General features: G+C 41.1%; 1 protein-coding gene across 36 annotated transcripts in view; it reads left to right on the plus strand.

Moving 5' to 3' along the window:
• The window catches only part of CLASP1 (cytoplasmic linker associated protein 1), a 260,115-nt gene that overhangs the window by 157,603 nt on the left and 77,746 nt on the right, over positions 1-24,766 (plus strand). For 8 of the 36 annotated variants that reach the window (XM_021075149.1, XM_021075183.1, XM_021075157.1 and 5 more), the window contains 5 exons: positions 359-408; positions 1,074-1,244; positions 2,981-3,028; positions 19,253-19,360; positions 23,526-23,693. In XM_021075149.1, coding sequence (XP_020930808.1) covers positions 359-408; positions 1,074-1,244; positions 2,981-3,028; positions 19,253-19,360; positions 23,526-23,693 — 545 coding nt within the window. Of the gene's footprint in view, positions 1-358; positions 409-1,073; positions 1,245-2,980; positions 3,029-3,486; positions 3,511-19,252; positions 19,361-21,762; positions 21,790-23,525; positions 23,694-24,766 lie in introns of all 36 variants that reach the window. The other 28 variants (XM_021075175.1, XM_021075151.1, XM_021075174.1 and 25 more) reach the window with 5 other exon arrangements.

A 24,766-nucleotide genomic window follows, 5' to 3' on the forward strand; every position in this document is an offset into this window, starting at 1 on the left:
TTTTCCTTTTTTTTCTTTTTTGTTTTCTGGGCCATACCTGCAGCATGTGCAAGTTCCCAGGCTAGGGGTCAAATTGGAGCTAGAGCTTCCGACCTACACCACAGCCACAGCAATGCCAGATCCTAGCCACATCTGTGACCTACTCTGCAGCTCAGGACAATGCTGGATCCTTAACCCACTGAGTGAAGCCAGGGATTGAGCCCACATCCTCATGGATGCTAGTCGGGTTCGTTACTACTGAGCCACAACAGGAACTCTTGAGGTTATTCTTTACTGTCATAATTTTCTGTTGTCTCTTGTACTGATGCAGATAAAGTGCACTTTTCGGTAATAAACAGATGTACACCTTTATTTTTAGCCGGCCGCTCTCTGCCAAAAGAAGTCCCACGGGCAGTACCACCTCGAGAGGTAAGGTGGGCAGCAGGGACTTAGCACCAAGGCCTCTGGTCTGAACTGGGGTGGGCTGCTTAGGTGCCGGAAGTAGGTCTTTCCCGGGACTCTGCCCATCGTCCCTATCGGATCAAGGAGGAGGTGTCAGGATGCCTCGGGCAGCAGGCATCAGGCTCTGGGCTTTTCTCAGCCACCCCTGCTTTGTGCGGGGACACTGCCATGGAGAGTGCTGCACTTTGCTCCGAGTGCCTGTGAGCAGGGAGGCGACCTGGGGCGCGTGGAGTGGCAGCATCTTGGTGGCTATTGGAGGTGGAGGGTGGGTCGTCTGCTGAAGGGGAAGCGCCCAGGCCAAGGTGCACCTTAGGCCACGTCGTGAGAACATTGGCCAGATGGCCGTAGCTTTTCCTTCTTTCACTCCTCTTGTGAGTCAGAAATAGGATCTGTTTCTTTGAGGTTTATGGTCTTTGATTATAAAGGTGTATAGTTGTGGTCACTTGTAATTTCCTTCAGCATCGGCTGAACTCTGTCTTCAGTGACCAGGAGAAACTGTTGGCTAGGGCTGTGTGCTCCAGCCTTTGTTAAAACTTGGTGTTTGTTTTTAAGAAAAGCAGAACCCATTTCAGTGGTGCATGTGTAAAATTTTAGCGTGATCCTTACTAACGTTTTCTCCTTCACCACCAAAGCTTCCACAGTTAGCACCAAATCCGTGTCAACGACTGGGTCCCTGCAGCGGTCTCGGAGTGACATTGACGTGAACGCGGCCGCCAGTGCCAAATCGAAGGTCACCTCGACTCCGGGCACCACGCCTTTCAGCTCCGCAGCGGCCTTGCCTCCAGGGTCCTACGCGTCCTTAGGTAACCAGACCCCCCAGACTCTTCCCCTGGTTCTGCTGTTCTGGTTCACTTAACTGCCCATCAAATTTATTTATGGACTGATAAGTGTTCACTGTTGCAGGGCTGATATTTAAGTGTAGGTGACTCTGCCCTGACCTCTAGTCTACAGCCACTCTTTGCTGAGTGTCCCGTTTCTGGGGCATCACCCTGTTTAGTGACATGTCCATGAACAGAGCGTGGCTTTCCCTCAGCCTCATGTCCCCCTTCCTGGCAGCCCCGCCAGCACCCATTCCACCTTCTCTGTGGCCAAAGCTGGGTGTTCTCCTGCCTGACGCCAGTGGGAGCAGAGCCAAAGGGTTTAGTGAGAGTCACTGTGGACAGTGGCTGCAGTTTCCCTGTTTGAGCATCTTACTGTCGTGGGGGAGCTGATGGGCAGTGAGGGGCCTCTCCCGCGGGTGTGATGGACTTGCTAACCAGCGTAGCAAATCGGACGAGAGTGCTGACCTTGGTGGTCTGCTTGGAGGAGTGTGTACTTATGCTGGCAGTAGCCCAAAAGGCTTTTCTAAAGAGTCAATATCTGACAGAGAAGTAGGTCAGTTTTTCAGCAGGCACTTAACACGTGTAAGTGCAGCTGATAGTTTACTTCTGTTTATTATTGTTAAGGCAGAGTTATTCAAAGCTAAAGTGTGGAGACTTGGCTGAATTAGTTTTAGTTTGGATTTTAAGGAAATGAATACAGTTTAAACTTTATGAAACCTTGGGACTTATTACTTATATGGCTTACAAACTAGTTCCATTGCCAGTGCTGAAACTAATGTTCCAAACTGTCTTGAGCATGGAAGTGTAGTGAGAGAGAGAACACCAAGAGGTTACTGGGCCTGACCTTGGTGACCTTGACCAGGCCAAGTAATCTTTGGGTCTGGTGTCTCTACCCATATATTAATTGTAATATCAGCCACCTAATTCAGATAAGTGGTAGGGACAGATGGAATTACCCGAAAGTCCTATAAGGTGAAAGAAACCATGATTGTGATAGGAACACCATTGATTTAACAGGTAAGATGTATGTTGTGGAACGTGGTTGAATCAGTCTTGTTTTCGTTACAGAAACACCCCATTGAGATGGGGACGGTGCCCAGTGAAGGCGCCTCTCTCTGTCCTTTACCTGTTGGAGCTTTGTATAGGCACCTGCACAGTCTTGTGTTGACGTGATCACGAGGGAGAGACGTGAGGGGTCTCTCCTGTGTCAAGGATTTCTGTTCATTTTAGTTCCGTTTTAAGTACTTAGCTGTGTTGCAACTCATTTGGTCCACCTTGAGTACCTGTAATTAGTATTTGTTTCATTGTTTGAAAACTTGAGTAAAGATACAGCTTTTAGAGTAACCCAGTCTTTGTTTTTCTGTGCACATTTGAGCTACTTTAACATGGACCCTGTAGGCTTTCTCAGTGGTGGTAGATGCGCTCGGTCTTCTGCTCTGATGATAGAGAGCTGACCTTTTAGAAGCGCTCGTGGTAGATTGCCCGCCCAGTGTTACCTCTCTGAACTACCAGACCAGAGGATTCCCATCCCCTCAGCATTTTCCCAGAGCTTAGCCGCTTTGTCCAAATCAACAAGAGCCAGAACAGATCAGCCCCCAGTAGGATTCCCCCTCAGGCAGAATCCTTCTGAGAAGTTGTTAGAGTTGCTGCTCAGGTCGACAGTCACAGCTGTGCGGAGGTGTAGCATCAAAGCTGATGATCCTTCTCCGACCTTCTAGAGTCCAGACCCATGAGGGAAGATGCGGAGTCCGTAGGCCTTGACTCAGGTACCAAGCTGTGCAGCTTTGCTGCTGGGCTGGGCATTGCTGCGGCCGGCTTCTCGGAGCTTCTGACTTACTGCCTCTGTCCTCTGAGCCACTGTAGTAGTTTAGTTTTCCCCCTTGTTCCACCAGGACGTTGTGCCAAGGAAGAGGAACTCTTGAGAGGGTGAGGCGAGCTCAACCAAAAACACAGTCTCTCTGTCAGCCCAGGCACGGCCCGGGTTGCTGTTTTGTGTTTTGTTTTTTGAAGGCAAAAGCACATTCTACTGGGCTGATTTCAGTATGAGGTGCACTTACTTGCTTTAGACTCTGCTTTGCTGTTGAACTTGTTTCCAGTTTACTTTTATTTTAAATTGTATACTTTTGCTTTTTTAGTAGCTAATAATAACATTCTGCTTTTTCATTTCTTTAATGTTACTAACTGTTCCCTGTTATCCCTTCCCTTGTTTTTAATTTGCTTAAAGATGGTACTGCCACTAGAGCGGAGGGTAAGCGGCTTGTGTCTATGCTTGCGGTGTGTCCCCTCTCGCGGCCCTCTGTTGTCACCAAGTGTTGCCTGGTGCCCACTTGTGCCCCGGGTCCCTGCATGAGCCGTTGCACGCTGTCCCCTCCCCGCTTCTTCCTCCCGCTTCCACTGGAGTCTGCCTCCCCCCATCCCCAAGCTCTCCCCAATCCTCGTTCAGCTGGTGTAGCGTGGATGTGGGCACTGAGTACGCAGGCGTGGTCTGTGACTCGGAGCCCACACCGGGGGATGCGGTGACACTGTGTGCTGCTGGCCTCAGGTTCTGTCACCTGAAGCCCCTCCTGAGCTTTGGTTTCCTCCTCTTCACCTTGTGCTTTTGTGGGCCTCTCGGGAGTCCTCTTTCCTCTTTCAAAAATAAACAGCAGGGTTGATGGTTCAGGTTAAAGGCTGATAAAGGTTTTTTACCAGGTAGTTTCTAGACATTAAAAACATGCTTTTCTCTCCCCTGAAGCTACTGGATTACACGCTACCATGTGCATTCATGTTGCTGACACACAACCCATTCGTTCACTTATGCCCCAGCCCTCCCTGTGCTGTGTCCTCATGGTGGATACACGTCCCCGCATCCCTTTTGTTTTCTTCTCGGGTTGTTCTCCAGCGGCTCTTCCTACTGTTGCTCTCTTTTGAATTTTAGACGCGGCTGTTGCTTTTGGTCCAGGTCTTTGACTAGCACGTGCTAGACAAGATCATCTTTGCAAAGTCTCTAGATTGAAAGTGTGATGATGTTTTAAATAATTGAAATTTAGAGTATATAATAATTGAAATTTCCAGTGTCTGCTAGCACCTCATCTGTTTAAGGTAATGGCTTAGACCCCCCCAACCCCATGATGACGGTTTAACAGTTAGGAACTGCCAGGTTCATTTCCTATACCATCTAAAAGGCAGGCCAGCAGAGTAGACGGTTTTATCTTGATGTGTGCAGGTTCATGGTGCTTGTAGTCCATATACTACTTCCTGAGGGGGTCATAAAGGAGGAATTAGGAATGGAATTTTTTAAAAGGATGAACGTAATCTCCAGGTCAGTATTCTTCAGACTTAGCAGAAAAATCACCTGGATGCCTGTTAACAAGAACAGAGTCCTAGGTCTTTCCCCCTGAAAATTTCTGTTTAAGTTTGGAAGGAACACGGGAATCTCAATTTTCAACAAGCCTCACTGGTTCTGGGGGTTGGATAAGTTTTTGAAATGAAAAGTGTCCAAAATGAAAAAGGACGAAAGGCTGAATGTGGTGATAAAGACGTTGTTTTCGATAGAAGACTGAGGCTGGGTGTGAGTTTTTTCACTGTGTAGTTGATATGAGTAATTCTGGGGTTTTTTGGTCTTTTTCTAGGGCTGCACCTGCAGCATATGGAGGTTCCCAGGTTATGGGTCTAATTGGAGCCACAGCTGCCGGCCTACATCACAGACACAGCAACGCCAGATCTGAGCCGCGTCTGCAACCTACACCACAGCTCACAGCAATGCTGGATCCTTAACCGACTGAGCGAGGCCAGGATTCGAACCTGCAACCTCATGGTTCCTAGTCGGATACATAAACCACTGAGCCATGATGGAAACTCCGATGTGACTAATTTTGTATTTCTCCTTCCCTAAGAAGCGGTGCTAGTCTTTCCTCAACCTGGTGAAGGAAGTAGAGGGCTGAGTGCAGGCATGGGAATGAGAAGGAAAGGGAGGGCGTGACCTGGGAATGGAGGGTGTTTTGCCTTCTGCCCTGACTAACTTCCTAGACCTGAGTAACAAAATCGAAGTCAGCCTGTTGTCCCACCCAACAGTGGGGATTTTAAGCCTCTCCCCCCCCACCACCCCAGTTTTCTTTTCACCAGTCCAGAGCAGGGTCAGATTGCTTACTTGGTTATTGCGCCAGAGGCCAGGAACAGGTAGTCTCTTTCTGGTTCTCCTTTTCTCAAAGGGTGTTCCATGGGCCTTGGCCCCAGCCCAGGGCTGCTCAGACTGTTACAGAGCTTCTGGCTGGAGCCTCAAGCCTGATATGATGAGGGCCCAGAACTAGAGACACTCTGGGGGCCTGTGAGTTGGGGCCCTCATTCTGTTTGCTCCTCATTTCTGGGGAGCTTAGATAAGCACAGATTATTAGAAAAAGACAGCGGTAAATATCACTTAGCATCTTGTCTTGAGTTTCCTGTCTGCATTTTTGGGATCATTATATAGGCCTTTTGAAAATTTGTTAATAAGCCTGTTAAATATTCTACTGTTTGCTCCTGAGGTAAGAGTTAGGTACTGTCATCATCAGGAGGCAAAATGTGATTTAGAATCAGTAGTTGGATGCTCTAAATTCAAAACTCAGACAATGCATTTGAAATCTGGCACCTTCCGTACTGTAGCAATTGAGGAAAACAAATATCCTCTGAGACAAGTAGCTGTTCTAACTTTTATGACTAATCAGAAAAATATATATGTATTTTTTTGTGAAGAGCTCAAAGCTCAACTTTGGTACAAAAGTTTCGTTCCAGGTTATCTTTCAGTGTGTTATGTTGAGTAATTTAGGGGATTTGGAAGAAGGAGGCATTTATATTGTCTGCTATGCTGCTCATGAGAGAGTTGATAATGATTGCAGTTGACCTTGGAATAACATGGGTTTGAGCTGTGTCAGCCCATGTATAGGCAAATTTTTTCAATAAATATACAGAAGTGCACAGTCTGCTGTTGGTTGAATCCGTGGATGTGAAGGGCCGACCTTGGTCCTGGGTGCCTGTGGACGGTGGTACCCATCCTGGAACCGTCCCCACACGTACCAAGGGACAGTATAGACACCCAGGTTGTCTAGAAGACGAATGCATTCCCATCTTCTCACCTAATGCTTTTTTTTTTTTTTGTCTCTTTTTGCCTTTTCTAGGGCCACTCATGCGGCACATGGAGGTACCCAGGCTAGGGGTCTAATCAGAGCTGTAGCCACCAGCCTACGCCAGAGACACCGCAACGTGGGATCCGAGCCGCATCTGCGACCTACGTCACAGCTCACGGCAACGCCGGATCCTTAACCCACTGAGCAAGGCCAGGGATGGAACCCGCAACCTCATGGTTCCTAGTCGGATTTGTTAACCACTGAGCCATGACGGGAACTCCACCTAATGCTTTTTTTAAATGTAGCCGCTTTGTTTAGCAAATGTATTATTCATATTTTTTTTTTCCAAAGTAAGTAATTTTAAATGAAGAGTTAAAATACTTCAGTGACCAGTGGATACTTGACAGCTTATTGATGGTTTCGGAGAACAGATAATTGTATGTTATCAAGTGAGGTTAAAAGCCATGCTTAAGACTAGATAACATTTAATCTATATATTTCAGAGAGGAAAAAGAAAAACAATCCATGCTTAATCAAGTATTGATTTTCATTAAGGTTACACAATAAAAACTATGTAGCCTTGTCTGCTCTTCAGAAAAAGGATTTTAGATTTTAGTTTGTTTTCCTGGGGAATTAAATTTTTGGTATTGATGAATGTTTCATCCAAGAACTCTGAATTTTAAGTCGGCCTTTTTACACAATGAAAAAAATATGTATATCTGTCTATAGAAGTAAAAGAGTGTTGGAGTTCTCTTGTGGTGCAATGGGTTAAGGATCCAACGTTGTCAATGCTGTGGGTAAGCTTGGTCCCTGGCCCAGGAACTTATGCATACCCATGGGCATGGCCAAAGAAAAAGTGTGAAATTTCTTTTATCTTCTTTTTTTTTTTTTGAGGAGGGGAGTGGTGGTTCTTGTAGGTAGCAAAATTTACAAGTGATATGCTTTCCAAATTTTGATTCTTTCAAAAATGCCATGTGTGAGTAGAGGTTGGTTTTATTGTGCCCCAAACAGTAAGTGGTAAAACTGATAGATGTACATACATGTCCCAGTTCTGTGGAGTGTGGTTCACCTGGGAGACCTTTTAATTCCTGGAGCCTCAAAATAGGGAGTTGGCCGGGGGACTGAACCCCTAGTGAGGAGAGGCTGTCTTGTTAATTGTCTTAGGCTATACTGGATATGGGAAAACCATGCTTCCAAGTCAAACCAGGTACACAGGTTTAGTTTCCCATTTAGAGGGCTTTTCTAGGAGAACGGCAAAGTGACCGGAAGAAATTTTCAACAGCGCTATTAAATAGCCACGAGACACAGATACTCTTTTTTTTTTCCTGTGAAAGTCAAAGACCGTAGTTCTCTTATGGTTTTTGTTTCCCTGTTTCTGCTTTTCTTCAGATCTGTTTTTTTGGTGCATCTCTTTTCTCTCCGTCCAGAATTTTCTTCCTGCTGTACAATTCTCCAGTATCTCTTTCTGTTTCTCTTACACTGACTTTTTTCTTCTTTCACTTCTTTCTGTCTCTGTCATAACAGTATATGAATGAATATGTCATTAACACATCCTAATGTAGAACCGAAGTATATTTTTACTGTTTCTTGGATTTATTGAGTAAACTATGTTTTTCCTAAAGACCACAGAATATTTCCTATCGTCTCTTTAAAATGTATATTGGCACTTATAGTAGTACTGTCAAATTAATAGAATGAATAAAAACAAATCTCTTCCAATAGAAGAAATATATATCTGAGTACAGTACAATAGAGGCCCTTTAAACTCCCCCAAACAGATTTTAAGGGTGCCCATCAAACCTGTTTGGGGGAGTTTTTTGTTTTTGTTTTGTTTTGTCTTTGGTCTCTTAGGGCCACACTCATGGCAGGGTCCCAGGCTAGGGGTTGAATCAGAGCTGTAGCCGCTGGCCTACAACCACAGCAGCCCCATGTCTGAGCCACGTCTGAGACCCACACCACAGCTCACGGCAGCGCCAGATCCTTAACCCATTGAGTGAGGTGAGGCCAGGGATCAAACCTGCGTCGTCATGGATGCTAGTCACCTTCATTTCTGCTGAGCCATGACAGGAACTCCAAGGGCCTCTGTTTTAAGATAAGTCCCTAGGGCAGACAAGAAGTAGGCCCTTGAGCTCACCCTAGGTGAGAGTAAGGGTTGGCATTAACCCTGCATTGTAAAAGCGCTACATATCCATGAAAAGGTGGGCTTGGGAAAAATATTTTTATCTACAAATTGACATGATCTCTCTCTTGACTTTGTCCTGGGTGGAGGAAAAACCAGGCTTCCCTAATTTGTGTTTAAGTTTCTCTTCTCATACAAGTTGTGCTTTCAGTTTTTGTTATCTGTGGTAGCTGGGAAACCTCAAACTGAGGAATTAAAGTGGTCTTTGTTTACAGCCCCCGAAGGTGCCTGATAGGAACAAACACTAAACTGCTACGGAGTTAGCCCCTTTCAAATCTGGTTTCTCAGGGTTCCCACAGATTAAAATATGCCAAACAAAATTTCATAGTCCAGAATTACATCCAAGATGAATGAGAAACAGCAGAGAAAAAGAAGTAAGAACTTAATCCTTCAGGACTTAAGGATCTTTTATATAGTATAAAATTGCTATATTTAAATGTTTAAAAGAAATAAGAAAGTTGCATTTTTAGCGCTATGTAGAATGTAGTAGTCTGAGTGATCCTCCCGGTTGAAAACAGATTGATCACCCATCTGGAATAGAAGCAGTGAAGCTACACATCTGCAAACCTCAGCAAAAGCAGCAACCCTCATAGGTTAGGCCCAAAGCTGGCTTGCATCCTGAGGTTTCTGACTGGATCCAGGAGACCTGGGGCATTTGCTGTGATGAGTGCTCAGGATGTGGAGTGATAGGAAATAAGCCTGGGCCCACCCCAGACCTGCGTCGTCACTGGTAACCAAGAAGGTAACTCTACTAAATTGAAGAGGACCAAAGGGCATCTTGACTGTTGGGTGGAGCAGGGAAAGTAATCTTCCCTGAGATTACTTGGGCTTTCTTGAAGATTTTTGTTCAGAATTTATGCTATCTTTGTGGTCTGAAAAACCCAAGTAGGTAAATCATTCTCAAATGGCACTGGACCTCTTGGGGCCTCAGGGCACCAGCAGAAGCAAACATAGGTCCTCATTGGAAGAACCCAACTTCAGGCTAAATCTTAGAGAATTCCCATGAAGTTCTAAGAGGAGAAACGGTTTTGTCTTAATATTTAAAGAAATAAAAAGAAAATGTTGGAAGAAAAGGCAATAAGAAACTCTGAAGAATGACCAAGCAGGTTATAAAAAAGAACAAATGGGTCTTCTAGAAATGAAAAATAGTAAGTTATTAAAATTTAAAACTCAGTGGATAAATTAAGCAGGCGAATCACTATTGCTGAAGAATAAATTCATGGGATTTAAGATAAGAAGATAAGGTCCAGAGTATAGTGCAGAAGGATGGAGTTGGAAAATATGGAGATGTTGTGTCATAGGGAAGGCAGTGAAGACGTTTAACCTTTCTAGTTGGATATTAAGAAGAGAGAGACTGGGACAGAGACTATATGTGAAGAGATAATAGATATATATATTTGTTTCCTTTTTAGGGCCACACCTGCAGCATATGGAGGTTCCCAGGCTAGGGCTTGAATCTAAGCTGCAGCTGCTGTCCTACACCACAGCCACAGCAACACCAGATCTGAACCACATCTTTGACCTATGCTGCAGCTTTCAGCAGCACCAGACCTTGACCCACTAGTGAGGCCAGGGGTCGAACCCATATCCTCACAGACACTAAGTCAGATTCGTAGCCTACTGAGCCACAACAGGAACTCCAAAATAATTGTTGAAGCTCACTAAACTACAGATTTAAAACACTCAGTAAATCCCAAGCAAGAAATTGTAGAGCACCAAAGATGAAAAAGAAAAGATACTAGAAAAAACCAGAAGGAAAATGAGACTACCCACGAAGGAAAGCCAGAGTTTAAATACAAATAAAACTTGGGAAATAAGAACCAGATTGATAGAGCATATTGATGCCCATGTCCTTACTGATTTTGAACGATGGTTTTGTAAGATGTTACCATTGAGAGAAACTGGGGAGGGAACACACAGTAAATCTGTGTGTATCTTACAGTCAAATCTGAGTCTACAATTGTCTCAAAACAGAAAGTTTAAGAAAGGGATCCATAAACTGTCCTATCTGCCCAATAGTATGATATAACAGAAGTTGTGGTTTTAATAATATTATTTTAACTGTGAGGCAGTTACCCTAGAGATAGTGTAAAGCATGCCTTAAATTAAGACAAAGGGAGGAAACAGAGGAAGGTAAAAGGAAAATGAGAAATGAAGACAAATAACACTGTACTGGTCAGTGATAAGAGTGAACTAAACTTGCCAGTTAAAATAGGAAAATTGTTAGACTTATTTTTTTTTTTTTTAAAAAAGATCTAGCAATATGATATTTAAAGAGGAAAATCTTTTTTTTTTTTTTTTTTTTTTCTCCCCTTGGTCTTTTTTCTAGGGCCGCCCCCGCAGCATATGGAGGTTCCCAGGCTAGGGGTCTAATCAGAGCTGTAGCCGCCGGCCTATACTACAGCCACAGCAACCTGGGATCCGAGCCTCGTTTGCTACCTACACCACAGCTCACAGCAACTCCGGATCCTTAACCCACTGAGTGAGGCCAGGGTTCGAACCCGCAACCTCATGGTTCCTAGTCAAATTGGTTGACCACTGAGCTACGATGGGAACTCCATAGAGGAAAATCTTTAATATGAGGCTACAGATAGAGTAAGAGACAATGGATGAGAAATACATAGTAAAATAAAGTTGTTGTAGATTTATTAATAACAAACGAAAAAAGGCAAAAAGCTTTACTAGAAATAAAGAGGGTTTCTATAAAATACTAAAAGATGCAGTAAATCACCAAGATGTAATAGACCTGAATTTTTATAGATCTAATAAAAATAGCCTCAAATACCTTAAAAGTGTTTGTAAATTCATCTTTATAGTAGGTAGTATATAAAAATATCAATTTCAAATAAGTAATACATTATTAATATAATTCAAAACTCAGAAAATATAAAGAGGTACACAGTTTCCTCCTATCTTTGCCTTTCATTTGCCTAGTTATCACCTCTTTCCTTAAACCCCAGGATGTTACTGCTCTTAGTTTCATTTTATCCATAGTTTCTTCACCTAAGTAGTATACAAATCATACCTATCTGATTTTAATATTTTATATTTTTTAAAATAAGTTTTATTGGAATATAGTTGGCTTAGAAAGTTGTGTTAGTTTCAGGTGTACAGCAAAGTATATCAGTTATATATATATTCATTCCTTTTCAGACTCTTTTCCCCTATAGGTTGTTATACCATATTGAGTAGATTACCCTTGCTAAACAATAGATCTTTATTACCCATACTTCTCCTTGTTTTTATTTTTATTTATTTTTAAAATTTTTAAATTTTTAATTTTTTTATTACTCAATGAATTTTATTACATTTATAGTTGTACAGTGATCATTACAACCAAATTTTATGGCGTTTCCATCCCAAACCTTCAGTGCATCCCCCGATCCCCCAACCTGTCTCATTTGGAAACCATAAGTTTTTCAAAGTCTGTGAGTCAATATCTGTTCTGCAAAAAAGTTCATTCTATCCTTTTTTCAGATTCCACATGTAAGTGATAGTATTTGATATTGGTGTCTCACTGTCTGACTGATTTCACTTAGCATGATAATTTCTAGGTCCATCCATGTTGCTGAAAATGCTGTTATTTCTTTCCTTTTAATGGCTGAGTAATATTCTGTTGTGTATATGTACCACATCTTCTTTATCCACTCCTCTGTCAATGGACATTTAGGTTGTTTCCATGTCTTGGCTATTGTATAGAGTGCTGCAATGAACATAGGAGTACATTTATCTTTTCAAGTCATAGTTTTCTCTGGATAGATGCCCAGGAGTGGGATTGCTGGATCAAATGGTTAGTTCTATTTTTAGTTTGCTGAGGAATCTCCATACTCTTTTCCACAGTGGTTGCACCAATTTACATTCCCACCAACAGTGTAATAGAGTTCCCTTTTCTCCACATCCTCTCCAGCATTTATTGTTTGTAGACTTTTTGATGATGGCCATTCTGGCTGGTGTAAGATGGTACCTCATAGTGGTTTTGATTGGCATTTCTCTAATAATTAGTGATGTTGAACATTTTTCTTGTGTTTTTTGGCCATCTGTATGTCTTCTTTGGAAAAGTGTCTGTTTAGATCTTCTGCCCATTTTTGGATGGGGTTGTTTGTTTTTTTTGGTATTGAGCAGGTGTCTGGACTTGCTGGGGTTCAGGTTCTTTGTGCCTTGGTACAGAAAGAGTTCATCTATAGGCAAGAAATATGTTTATTAAGATAGGACACTTGCGAGAGTTACAAGTGGTCAGGCAAAGAGCTGCCACTTCTCCCTGTTTTTAAAACATAAAAGGTAGCATATTTACAAACACTGTTAGGCATCTTCCTCATTGTCACTTAATATGGCTTAAGATTCTTCCATATTAGGTTAAAGAACTTCTTCGTTTATTATTACTGCTGTACATTCCCCTGTATGGATTAACCTGAACCAGTCAAACCCATATTGGTAGACATTTGCATTGTTTCCAGAGTTTTGTTATTATAGACAATGCTGCCATGAATAATCTTTTATATACACCATTTTTCATGGGTGCAAGACTATTAGGAGAAGTGTTGAATTAAAAAGTACATGTTGGGAATTCCCATTGTGGCACAGCGGAAACGAATCCGACTAGGAACTATGAGGTTGCAGGTTAGATCCCTGGCCTTGCTCAGTGGGTTTAGGATCCGGCACTGCTGTAAGCTGTGTTATAGGTCGCAGAGGCAGCTCGGATCCTGCATTGCTGTGGCTGTGGTGTAGGCCAGCAGCTACAGCTTCGATTCTATCCGTAGTCTGGGGACCTCCATATGCCACAGGTGTGGCCCTAAAATGCAAAAAAAAAAAAAAAAAAAAAAAAAAGTGCATGTTGGAATTCCTGTTGTGGCTCAGCAGAAACCAATCTGACTAGAATCCATGAGGATGCAGATTTGATCTTTGGCTTTGCTCAGTGGTTCAGGATCTGGTGTTGCTGTAAGCTATAGTATAGGTTGCAGATGCGGCTCAGATCCAGTGTTGCAGTGGCTCTGGTGTAGGCTGGCAGCTGTAGCTCCAATTCGACCCCTAGCCTGGGATCTTCTGTATGCTGCAGGTGCAACCCTGAAAAAGCAAAAAAAAAAAAAAAAGTGTAGGAGTTCCTGTTGTGGCGCAGTGGTTAACGAATCCAACTAGGAACCATGAGGTTGTGGGTTCGATCCCTGCCTTTGCTCATTGGGTTAACGATCCAGCGTCGCCGTGAGCTGTGGTGTAGGTCGCAGATGTGGCTCGGATCCCGTGTTGCTGCGGCTCTGGTGTAGGCCCGTGGCTACAGCTCCAATTCGACCCTTAGCCTGGGAACCTCCATATGCCATGAGAGTGGCCCAAGAAATAGCAAAAAGTCAAAAAAAAAAAAAGTGTATGTATTTGTTGGAGTTCCCTGGTGGCTCAGTGGGTTAAGGATCCAGCACTGTCACTGCTGTGGCAAAGGTTTGATTCCTGGCCTGAGACCTTTTGCATGCCATGGGTATGGCCCAAAAAAAAAAAAAAAGCATGCATTTGTAATTGTGATACGTGCTGACAAATAGCCCTCTGTGGAGCTGTATTAATCTTCACTCTCACAAGTAGTGGATGAGCGTGCCTATTTTCTGACATGCCAGAATGTTAGCAAATTTTTAGGATTTTTGCTGGTCTCTTAGGTGAGAAATGACACTCTTAATGTCATTTCAATATTTTTTCTTACTGTGAGTGAGGCTGAACATTGTTTCATACATTTCAAATGTACATTTCTGTTAAATGTCTCTTCCTAGCCTTTGGCCATTCTTCATTGGGCTGTGGCAGTGGGGTCTTGAAGTGGCTTCAACCAGTTCATGAGAGCCAGTTGTTAAATATTCAGGAATTTTGTAAGCTCACTGACATCAAGTCAGTAGCCTCAAATGGGCCAATGTGGGAATGTTTACACCAGGGAATTGCGAAACACCACAGGTCAGCAGGACCAAACCCCTACCCCTACCTTCCCCTCCAATTGTTATCGTTTTCCAGCATACCACTTTATTCCCAGGAGTCTCTTCTATATTAAGGAAATTAGCTTCTTATGAGATGAATTGCAAATAGTTTTTCAGAATTTGTCATCTTCTTGAATTTGCTCATAGTTTTCTTCCTGCCATCCTGAGATTTAAACAAAAAAATTTTTTGTGACATATTTGTCAATCTTTTTTAATGGCTTTTAATTTTGTTACAGTTAGAATGGACTTCTCCAATGCAAATTACAAAGACATTCTCCCTTGTTTTCTTTTAGAACTTTTTTGGTTTGATATTTGACTTTTTTTTTTTTTTTTTTTTTTTTGTCTTTTTAGGGCTGCACCTAAAAAGGTTCCCAGGCTAGGGATTGAATTGAAGCTTTAGCTGCTGGCCTATGCCACAGCCACAGCAACACCAGATTGGAGCTGCATCTTCAGTCTACACCACAGCTCACGGCAACACTGGATCCTTAACCCACTGAGTGAGGCCAGGGATCTAATCCATGTCCTCATGGATACTAGTCAGATTCATTTCCGCTGATCCAGGACAGAAGCTCCAATATTTGCCATTTCAATCTTAAGTTAGTTTTCTGTTTTTCATGTTGTAAAGTGTGGAGTGGATCCAACTTATTTTTCCAAAGCAAAATATTAGCAAATGATATCTTATAATCCATTTTTTTTTAAAAAAAGCAACACATTATGTTGAACTACATATTAATCCTTATGGAATGAAGCAAAAGCAGCACTTAGGGAGAAATTCATAGCCATGAGTTTATGTTAGGAAAGAGACTGAATTAGTTTGTTTCCATTGTGTTAGGAAAGAACAGAATAAAAGAAGAGTAGGAAGGAATAATAAACATAAGAGTGAAAGTTAACGAATTAGGAATTAAACATTCTCTAGAAAGGATTAAAAAATATAAAATTTGATTCTTTGGAGTTTCTGTTGTGGCTCAGTGGTAATGAACCTGACTAGTATCCATGAGCATGTGGATTCAATCCCTGGCTTCGCTCAGTGGGTTAAGGATTTGCAGTTGCTATGAGCTGCGGTGTAGGTCACAGACATGGCTCGGATCTGGTGTTGCTGTGGCTCTGGCATAGCTTGGCAGCTGCAGCTCCTATTGGACTCCTAACCTGGGAACTTCCATATGCCGTGGGTGCAGCCCTAAAAAGCAAAAAAAATAAATTTAGATTCTTTAAAAATACTCGTCAAATAGGCAAACTTTTGGAAAGATCATTTGAAAGAGAGAATAAGTATAACCATTAGCAGTGATAAAGCAGGTGGCTCAGTAGAGCTTTAAAGGGTAGAAGAGAAAACTTGACAATTTTATGTTAATTTTAAAACAAATTTAGGTAAATTTCAAGAAAATACAAAACTATTTCTTCAAGAAGAACAAAGTGAGTTCTAAGACTACTCACTAAATTATTTGAATCAGTACTTAAAACTCCATCCCCAAAAGCTAATTAATTAATTATAATAGAAAAAATATGGAGAATCCCTGCCATGTTCAGAAACTTGCTATGCCTGCAAGTTGTGAAGTGTTAGTTCCCATTTTACTCGAATTCGGAGTGGAAAGAATGTTGCCCTCACTGATTTTGTGCAGCTGGTGTAGCCTCAGGACCCAAATCAGATCAGGTTCAATACACACGTACTATGTACAGAAGTATACATCATGACAGTGAAAGATTAGCCCAGGTTTAATATTTAAAACCTTGTAGATGAATCTCAGCATATTTAGGAGGATTATCCTCTTATTTCAGAAGATGGAGGCAAAGCATTAAATTCCACAAACATTTTTAAGTTCTTAGCGATTAGGAATGAGTTTTCTTGTTGAAATATATTTTCTGGGGAAATCTAGAATTGTTTGAAATGTAGCTCAAGACAACAAAATCTACCTTGTGCTGTTTTTTTTTTTTTTTTTTTTTTTTTTTTGTCTTTTTGCCTTTTCTAGGGCCGCACCTGCGGCATATGGAGGTTCCCAGGCTAGGGGTTGAATTGGAGCTGTAGGCACTGGCCTACACCACAGCCACAGCAATGCGGGATCCGAGCCATGGCAACATTGGATCCTGAACCCACTGAGCAAGGCCAGGGATCGAAGCCGCAACCTCATGGTTCTTAGTCGGATTCATTAACCACTGCGCCACGACAGGAACTCCTCGTGCTAGTTTTTTTTTTTTTTTTTTTTTTTTTTTTAGCATGTGCTGCGTGCCCAAGACAGGGATAAAGGAGAAGACTTAAGGGCAGGGTTTGAGGGGAGAAAACCAAGTCTCATTTGTAGGTGATTTTCTATTTAGATAATGCCAAAAACCTGCATGTAAATTAGGATAATTAATAAAAGTTTAGTAAGGGTCCTAGAGTTAAGATCAAAACATAATAGTTACTTACATTCTTATTTGTCAACAAGTTAGAAAATATAATTTAATAAGCTGTATCACTTACAATAAAAACATGGTACCTTTGAATAAATCTATAAAAATTGAATACAACTTTCAGAAAGATTCTAAAGGTTTATTTGATAAACACTGAAGACAGTAAAATAGAGGAAACATTAATGAATGGCAAGGTCAGTGTCTATCATAAAGCTGTCTTTCCCCCCAAATTAACCCCACATTCCACAATGACAATCAGAATTTCAGCATGCCTTTTTATTGTATCTTCACATGCATATGTGAGAGAGCAGAAAGCTTTAGGAAAAAGTAGGTTGATTTGCCTACCAGTTAAGAAGGTGGTTTCAAAAAGCTACACATGGAGTTCTCTGGTTTCCTAGTAGTTAAGAATTGGGCCTTGTTAATGCTATCCCAGGCCCAGGAACTTCCACATGCCATGGGTATGGCAAAAAAAAAAAAAAAAAAGAAAAGAAAAAAACTGCTTATAGCATTGTTGTAAGTTGCACAGGATGATCACGTGGGCTAATTGGACAGACCAGACATGTATATACAGCCCAGGCATGTATATAAGTACATGGTAGATGACAAAGATGGCTTTGCAGATTGATAAGAAAGGTTTCAGTAAGTTTATTTGGACCTTTGTTAGTCATATGGAAAAAGTAAAGTGGATCTCTACCTCCTACAGAAAAATCATTTCTGTAGGTGACCTCACAAATAAAATGTTGAGCCAAACCGTAAGTTTTGGAAAACATGATATAATTTAAAAAAATTAAAAAAATGTATAAAATAATGCCATCTATTTTGGGTTATGCGACTATGTAAATGAAGAACAAAGAAATGCAAGGGAGTGATGAGTTTAGGATGGTGTTACAGGTGTTGGGAGAGGTGCAGGATTCAGGGACATTCCCAAAGATTTTTATTTTCTTAGCTGAAGTGGGTGTGGATGTTTGTTTTAAAAATCTTTTGGTGACCTTAATATTTTATAAAAATTTAAGAAATTAAGTTGTTTTTTCACATTCACTTTGCTTAGGTGACTGCCTTGATGTAGCTTGGTGACTTCCTTAGGAGAGTGAAGTCTTAGGTTGGCCAGCCAGCCAGGAACTGGTATATAAACCAGTAGTGTGACCTTGGGCAAATTAATTAATCCCCTTGTTTCTTGGTTTCCTCATCTGTAAAATGGGAATAATTACTTTATATGTTGGGTGTTAGGATTTTGAGTTAACCCATATGTAGTTTGTAGACTATGATATAGTATATTATATAGTATAGCTCTTAATTTTAGTATAGATTCTAGAATTTGTAAGGTCTTTCATTCAACTATTAAAAGTCATTGATTTTCTCATTTTCTTTTCTTTTTTAAAATGCAGTGCTTTCTTTAATTGCTCCTCACCTCCTTTTCTTGAAACTTTTTCAAGCCTTAGGAGTTGTTTTTCTCCATTGCCTTTCTGCAAGCTTTCTGTGTGGATGAGGTAGATGTGCTTTTGAACAATATTATAAGAAGCCACTGGGAGTTCACCTGGTTTTGTGTTTTCCCTGTCAGATTGCTGTTCTGATTGAATTAGGCCAGTCAGGGCATTTGTGCCTCTTTGAAACCAAAGAAGCCCTGATTTCAATTCCTAATCATACTAGTCTTACCATCAATGATTTTGCATTTCTAAATTCATTTTTATTTTTATGGTTTCACGCTTTAATAATTGGAATTAACAGATTGCTTTACTTAACAATGGCAAATTTTGTTTCATAAATGCTTGTGACATTGCACTATTTTTAGGTCATCATTTCTCTAGGTATTCTTAATACTGATTCTTTTTATAAACTTCATCGTTTATAAATTTTCTTTTAGAAACTTGCTGGCATATATGTTTTAGAGTAGAAGTTTAATGCTACATATCAAGATTCATTTATTCTCTGGTACTGTAGCTTTTGTTGATGGCTGAGTTTAAAAGTTTTATGCTTTTTGTTGCGGTTTTTTTATTTATTCTTTTTATTTTTCTATAGTGTTTTTCTTAAGATGACAGCTAATATTTTCTGCTTTGGGGAATTTGACAGATATGTAGACAATAAACAGAAGAGGGAACTTAATCGGAAAAAGAACTGTGGAAAAGAACTGAGTGAATATCACCTCCTTATCTGAAAATATGCTAAGATGGTTGAGACAAAAGCACCAGCTAGGTTCCCGAGTCACGCTGAGGAGGTCCTGACGAGTCCTGAGGTGTCCGTGGTGTGTGTGTGCACATTGTATGCACGTGCTCTCCGGCCACATGTGGGGACCCACTCAATAAGACGAGCTCCGCTGTAGGCAGCTGGGTCACCACCCCTTGCCTGTTTTCTTGAGAGGCCGCACTTATTGGAGACGTGATGGAAGCACTGTTTCTGCTGTGTCCGCAGGTCGGATCCGCACAAGACGGCAAAGCTCGGGGAGCGCCACCAACGTTGCCTCCACACCTTCCGACAGCCGGGGCCGCAGTCGAGCTAAAGTGGTGTCACAGTCTCAGCGTAAGAAGTATATTCTATGCTCTCTGTTATCTCAGTTTTGTTCAGTAGCCATTCTGCAGTGGGGACGTTTGTAGTATTTCCACTGACTTTAGGGGGAAACACATTTCTGTGGCTGTAAGATAACCTGTGAATAATCTTGATGTTTATTGGGTAAGCTTACAAAGTGGATTATGTAGCTGTATCTCCCTTCGAGGTGACTTACATTCAGCTTTAAAGAAAATGTAGTTTCTTTCCCACCCTTCAAGCATCTCCAATTGAAACGTACCTGGACTGAGACCCATTTTACTTGAGAAGAAATCCTGATGTCATTTTTTTTTTTTTTTGCTTTTGAGGGCTGCACCATGGCATATGGGAGTTCCCAGGCTAGGGGTCCAACTGGAGCTGCAGCTGCTGGCCTACACCACAGCCACAGCAATGCCAGATCCAAGCTGTCTCTGTGACCTACACTGCAGCTCATGGCAACCCCAGATCCTTAACCCACTGAGCAGGGCCAGAGTTCGAACCTGCAACCTCATGGTTCCTAGTTGGATTCGTTTTTGCTGTGCCACGATGGTAACTCCTCTGATGTCATTTAAGAGCAGAGCCGGGAGATGATGACTCTTAATGTTGAGTTCTCCCTCTAGTGGAAATAAGAAAATCCGTTTGAAGTCTCCCCTCGCGCCCGCTGTGCTAACACCTGCACTCTGCTCCGCTCTTGCGCCAGTGTGGGCTCTTGCTTTGTGCAGCTTCCACGATGGCTTCTCTGTATACGTCGAGTCACTCCATCTGTAGCGTCGGCATGAAGGCAGCCGTGGATGGAATGAACGTATTCCCATCACTCTTAGTACCCAGGGCCCTGTGACTCTGAGTACCCTGCTTCCTTCTCTGTGCACATAGAGCAGAGCCGGTGTCAGAGGTCTCTTGGGCGAGTGACTGTGGCAGAAGAAGGCTTCCCGTCTCTCAGCACAGCCCTCTTCAGCCTGTGTTTGCCTCCCTTGAGACCCCAGGAGCTTGTATAGAGAGCAGCCAGTCTGCAGCCACACCTTAGGTTCCCTCCTCGGTATTTAGATGCCTTTCTCAGCCCCTCCTGACTTTATATATGTTCCCGTGTCCCTCTGAGAACCGTAGTCCTCCCTTCAAAACAGGCCTTTATCCTGAGACGACAGTGCCAAGTAAGTGACAGTGCTGTGTGGTCACAGCACCCAGGCTTGTCTGACGCAGAAGCCCATGCTTTTAGTGTATTGCACTATGCAGCACAACAGAGGGCGCAGGCAGAGTCCAGAAGCCTCTACCTTGGAAGTTATATCCCTGCCCTTGTCATTCTGTTAAACCCTAGAGATGCCCAGAGTCACAGGTGTATGTAATACTCTGGTCAGGACCTCATAAGTATGAGGCAGATCTTATTGTACAGCAGTTGCACAAAAAGTAGGTTCAAGACTTAGAATATAGGTCAATATGTTGAAATTGAGTTGAATAAAAAATGTTTTAACCCTTTAATTGTTCAGGGTTATTTTCTTTCCTAGAAAGTAAGGGTTGAATAGTATTTCGCATTTCTTTGTTAAGTGGCACTGGCCTCTGCAGAGGTCCCTGTCCCCAGCTGGGCCCTCTGCTTAAGAAGTGGAGAAAACCATGTACCTTCTGCAGTGGGGGTGGTGGGAGCGCTTTAATTCATAAAAATCTTGCACCTTGCCTTGTGGATTCTCTTTAAAAGCTCTTCAGTTTTCTTTTACTTGCCAAGTTCTACTCACAAGAAGGAGACACCACCAGCAAATGATCAACCCTGGACCTTAAACTTACAAAGATAAATCATATATTTTAAATAATTATTTTAGTAGGAGGTAAATATAAGTACGTCTATGTAGTTTACAAATGTAGACGTACTAGCATTCATAGTTCTGGTTTAATAGTGAGTAGCTTTCATTAATATTAGATTTATGACAGTTGACAGTTGGCATATTTTAAATAGTTGAGGATTTAAATATGTGAGAATGAATACTTAAGTATTTGAGACTTTGGCATAATTCATTCAGATAAAACTAGTTGGTAGCAGTTCCTTTCAGCTCATTGATGTTCACTGAGCACCTCCTATGTGGTAAGTACCTTGTGAAGTGGCAGCGATGTGGTGCGTGGACCAGTAAGATGAAGTCACACCTGTCAGGTTGCTCAGAACCAGAGAGTAGGCGTGCCTCCAAAGGGGCACCTTGTCCTCCTGGCACATTGTAGGTTCATAAGTGTTTCATGAGCAGATCTGAAATAAATGTCAATGTGTATAAAATAAAATAAGACCTAGAAAAAAATAGCTTGTTTGCTAATGTATTTGTGATCAAAGACATTCGTGTTGTGTTGCATGCTGACCTTCTGTATTGTGTTATTGTCTTTTAATCCACTTTTTGCCTGTCCTTTGGTCTGCTCTCATAATCAAGGATCCAGATCTGCTAATCCTGCTGGTGGTAAGCCATTTCTCTTCTTGCTTTGTTTGTTTGCTTGCTTGCTTGCATTCTCCCTCACCCCGTGTTCCTTCTACAATATCAAGTTCTTTTTATCATGAGCTTAGTTAATCTTTCTGCATTTTTTTCTGTATGTTCAAATTCTAGAGTTTGAAATGGATTTCTCCTTTTATACAGCTTAGTGGTTCACTTATGTGCTCAAGTTTTATGGGCAAAATTAATAGATCCTGGGACAGGTTCTTGGTGGTAATATGTACTGGTAGTTTTTATAATGAATTTCACTTAAATTTTAGTTAAATCATTATAAAGTACTAATTTTTGTAAGTAGTCATCTAAGTGATTTGTTGACTGATAGAGGGGTATGTGCGTGTATTTAATTTCCAGGTAAGTGTTATTTCAGAAATAAAGGTTTTACCTCAGGATCTATTCTGGTACATTCTAATGTACACTTGCTATTTGCAAATTTTATTGCCTTCCCTATATAAAGAAATGATCTAAGATAGTGACTGCCATTTGGGTATATTGTTATGATCCTTAAATTTTGCTGATTTCTTTAGCAGAGAACTTTGCTTTGCAAGAAATGGATATACAGATAACTAGCCACTTAGCCATTTATAAAAATCACTGGCCATATTATTTGTTTTTAATTTCTAATTTTATTGCATACATGTCAGGGAATGTGTTCTATATAATTTCTATTTTTGTAGGTTTTGGGGATTTCCTTTGAGGCTTAGTACATAGTCAGTTTTTGTAATATTCTTGTGTAGAAGTGTGAAAAGAATGTGTGTTCTGTTTGTCGAACTATACATGTGTGTGTATGTGGGAGGTGTTATACATATCTATATAATTTGACTGTGTGCTCTGTCAGTGTCTGAGTAGTGTATTAAGCTCCTGTTAGTTACTTGTCTTTCTGAGAAGTATAGTAATAATTATGGCCTTTTAAATTCCTCTCTGTTTTTAATCACTTTTATGTTGTATATCTCAAAACTGTGTTACTTGGAGAATAATGTTTCATGATTACTATATTTTTAAGGATAATTATTCTTTTATCAATATGAAATATCCTTTTTTCTTTTTAATGCTATGTTTTATTGTTTTGTTGTATGTATGTTGTCTCTTATAAACAACATACAGTTGAAATTCATTTCAGTTTTTTTAAACCAATCCAAGAATCTTTTAGCTGAATTTAGTCCAGCAACATTTATTGTGATTACTGATATGTTTGAGCTTATTCCTCCTGTTTTATTTTGTGATTTTTATCATATTTCTGCCCCCTTTTCCATATGTTAGATTTAATGGTATCTTGGATCTATTTTTTTTCCATTAATGTTTAAGAAATTTTTGTTATACTTCTTTCCTTTCCACAATTTCAGCAGTTTTTAACAAATCAACTCCCCTAGAAAACAAGACAATAAATAAATATCTTTGTGATTATTTGTAGAAATTTGCTGTGGAACATGGAGGTTTTTTGTACTCAGCTCAAACCTGCTCTTTTGAATTAGAAATTTTGTAGTCATTTTTATAGAACTCCACCTCTAGTTCTTCTATGTATAAATGGTCTTTTATGATAATTGGATATTCTTTTATACTCCTTCATTTAAAAAAATTAGTACTGTTACCAACTAGAAAACTACTTTTATATAAAATTCTCTTAGTATTTGATCCAAACTAATGTATAAACTGACTTCTGAAATACTGTCATTGGTTTCTTGATTCACTTTTGTTTGGTTCACTTTCAGCTGGCAGCCGATCAAGTTCCCCAGGGAAGTTGTTGGGCAGCGGTTACAGTGGCCTGGCTGGGAGTTCCTCAAGAGGCCCGCCTGTGACACCCTCTTCAGAAAAACGAAGCAAGATTCCCAGGAGTCAGGGGTGTAGCCGGGAGACAAGTCCAAGCCGCATAGGATTAGGTAAGAGCCCTCTGAGACCTGGGACGCTACTCCCAACCTGGTCCTGGTTTATAATTGTGACTGTCTGCTGTGGGAAATAGACATTTCCATGTGTGCTTTTTACAGATCATAACCTGTTCGGTTTTCAGTTATAACTCAGAACTATGTGGGGGTTACCTTCAAATTGTCGGGAAAGAAACCATCGTGGGCTTTTGTGTTTTAGAGTCATTTTACGAACAGCAAATTGGTGGAATGGGCAGGATTTGTATCTGCATGGTTAGGAGGAATGTTGCTTTTTCATTTTTCTTTCACTGATTAGCACTAAATTAGCCATTAACTTATGTACATTTTCAAAACAGTGTGTAGGGTCCACATTTATTTTTTTGATTTTGATCTTCTCTAACCTAATTGGTGAAACTTACTATCAAAGAATATGTGTAGTTACTTTTAACATAATAATGTTCAAAGATAAAAACCAAGAATAGAGGAAAACTAGTATATGTAATATTTTTGTGTCGTATTGTTTAGTTTCTTTGTAATAGTATGTAGGATTATATGAATTACTCTAGCAGCTTAACAACTTTTTACTATATTAAAATCTAATTTGTATGCTACCTTTTCAATAAAAAGTTAGAAGTCTTTTGTAATTTACTACAAAAAAAAAAATCTGTGTTCATACACTTTCTTACATTTTCACCTGCTTTCTAAGGGGAAAAGCCCGCTAATGTGAAATCAGAGGATTATATCCTTTAGTCCTGTTGGCTTATTTTTCTCATTTATTTGCAACTTTTACTTGCGTATTGACTATGATGTGCTGGGCCATTGTTAGATTTTATTATGGTTCGAGATTTGGCTTCTGACCTCAGCGAGCTTATTGTGGTCTTCGAGGTGAAAATGTAAGGCAGTATGACAGGGTCTCTGGCAGGTGCCCTGGGACCATAGAAAAGGAGCTTCTTAAGCCCTTTGTCTGCGCCAATGCTCCAGGTTTCCTGCCAGGGGAGATTTCCCAGAATAGGTTCTGTCCTGATGAGGTGTAAGGTGGCATCAGGTAGGATGGGGAGATGAGGAGGAAGGTGTTGTAGGTGGTGAGGAGC

The sequence above is a fragment of the Sus scrofa genome, chromosome 15 (assembly GCF_000003025.6).
Source record: "Sus scrofa isolate TJ Tabasco breed Duroc chromosome 15, Sscrofa11.1, whole genome shotgun sequence".
Taxonomy (NCBI): domain Eukaryota; kingdom Metazoa; phylum Chordata; class Mammalia; order Artiodactyla; family Suidae; genus Sus; species Sus scrofa.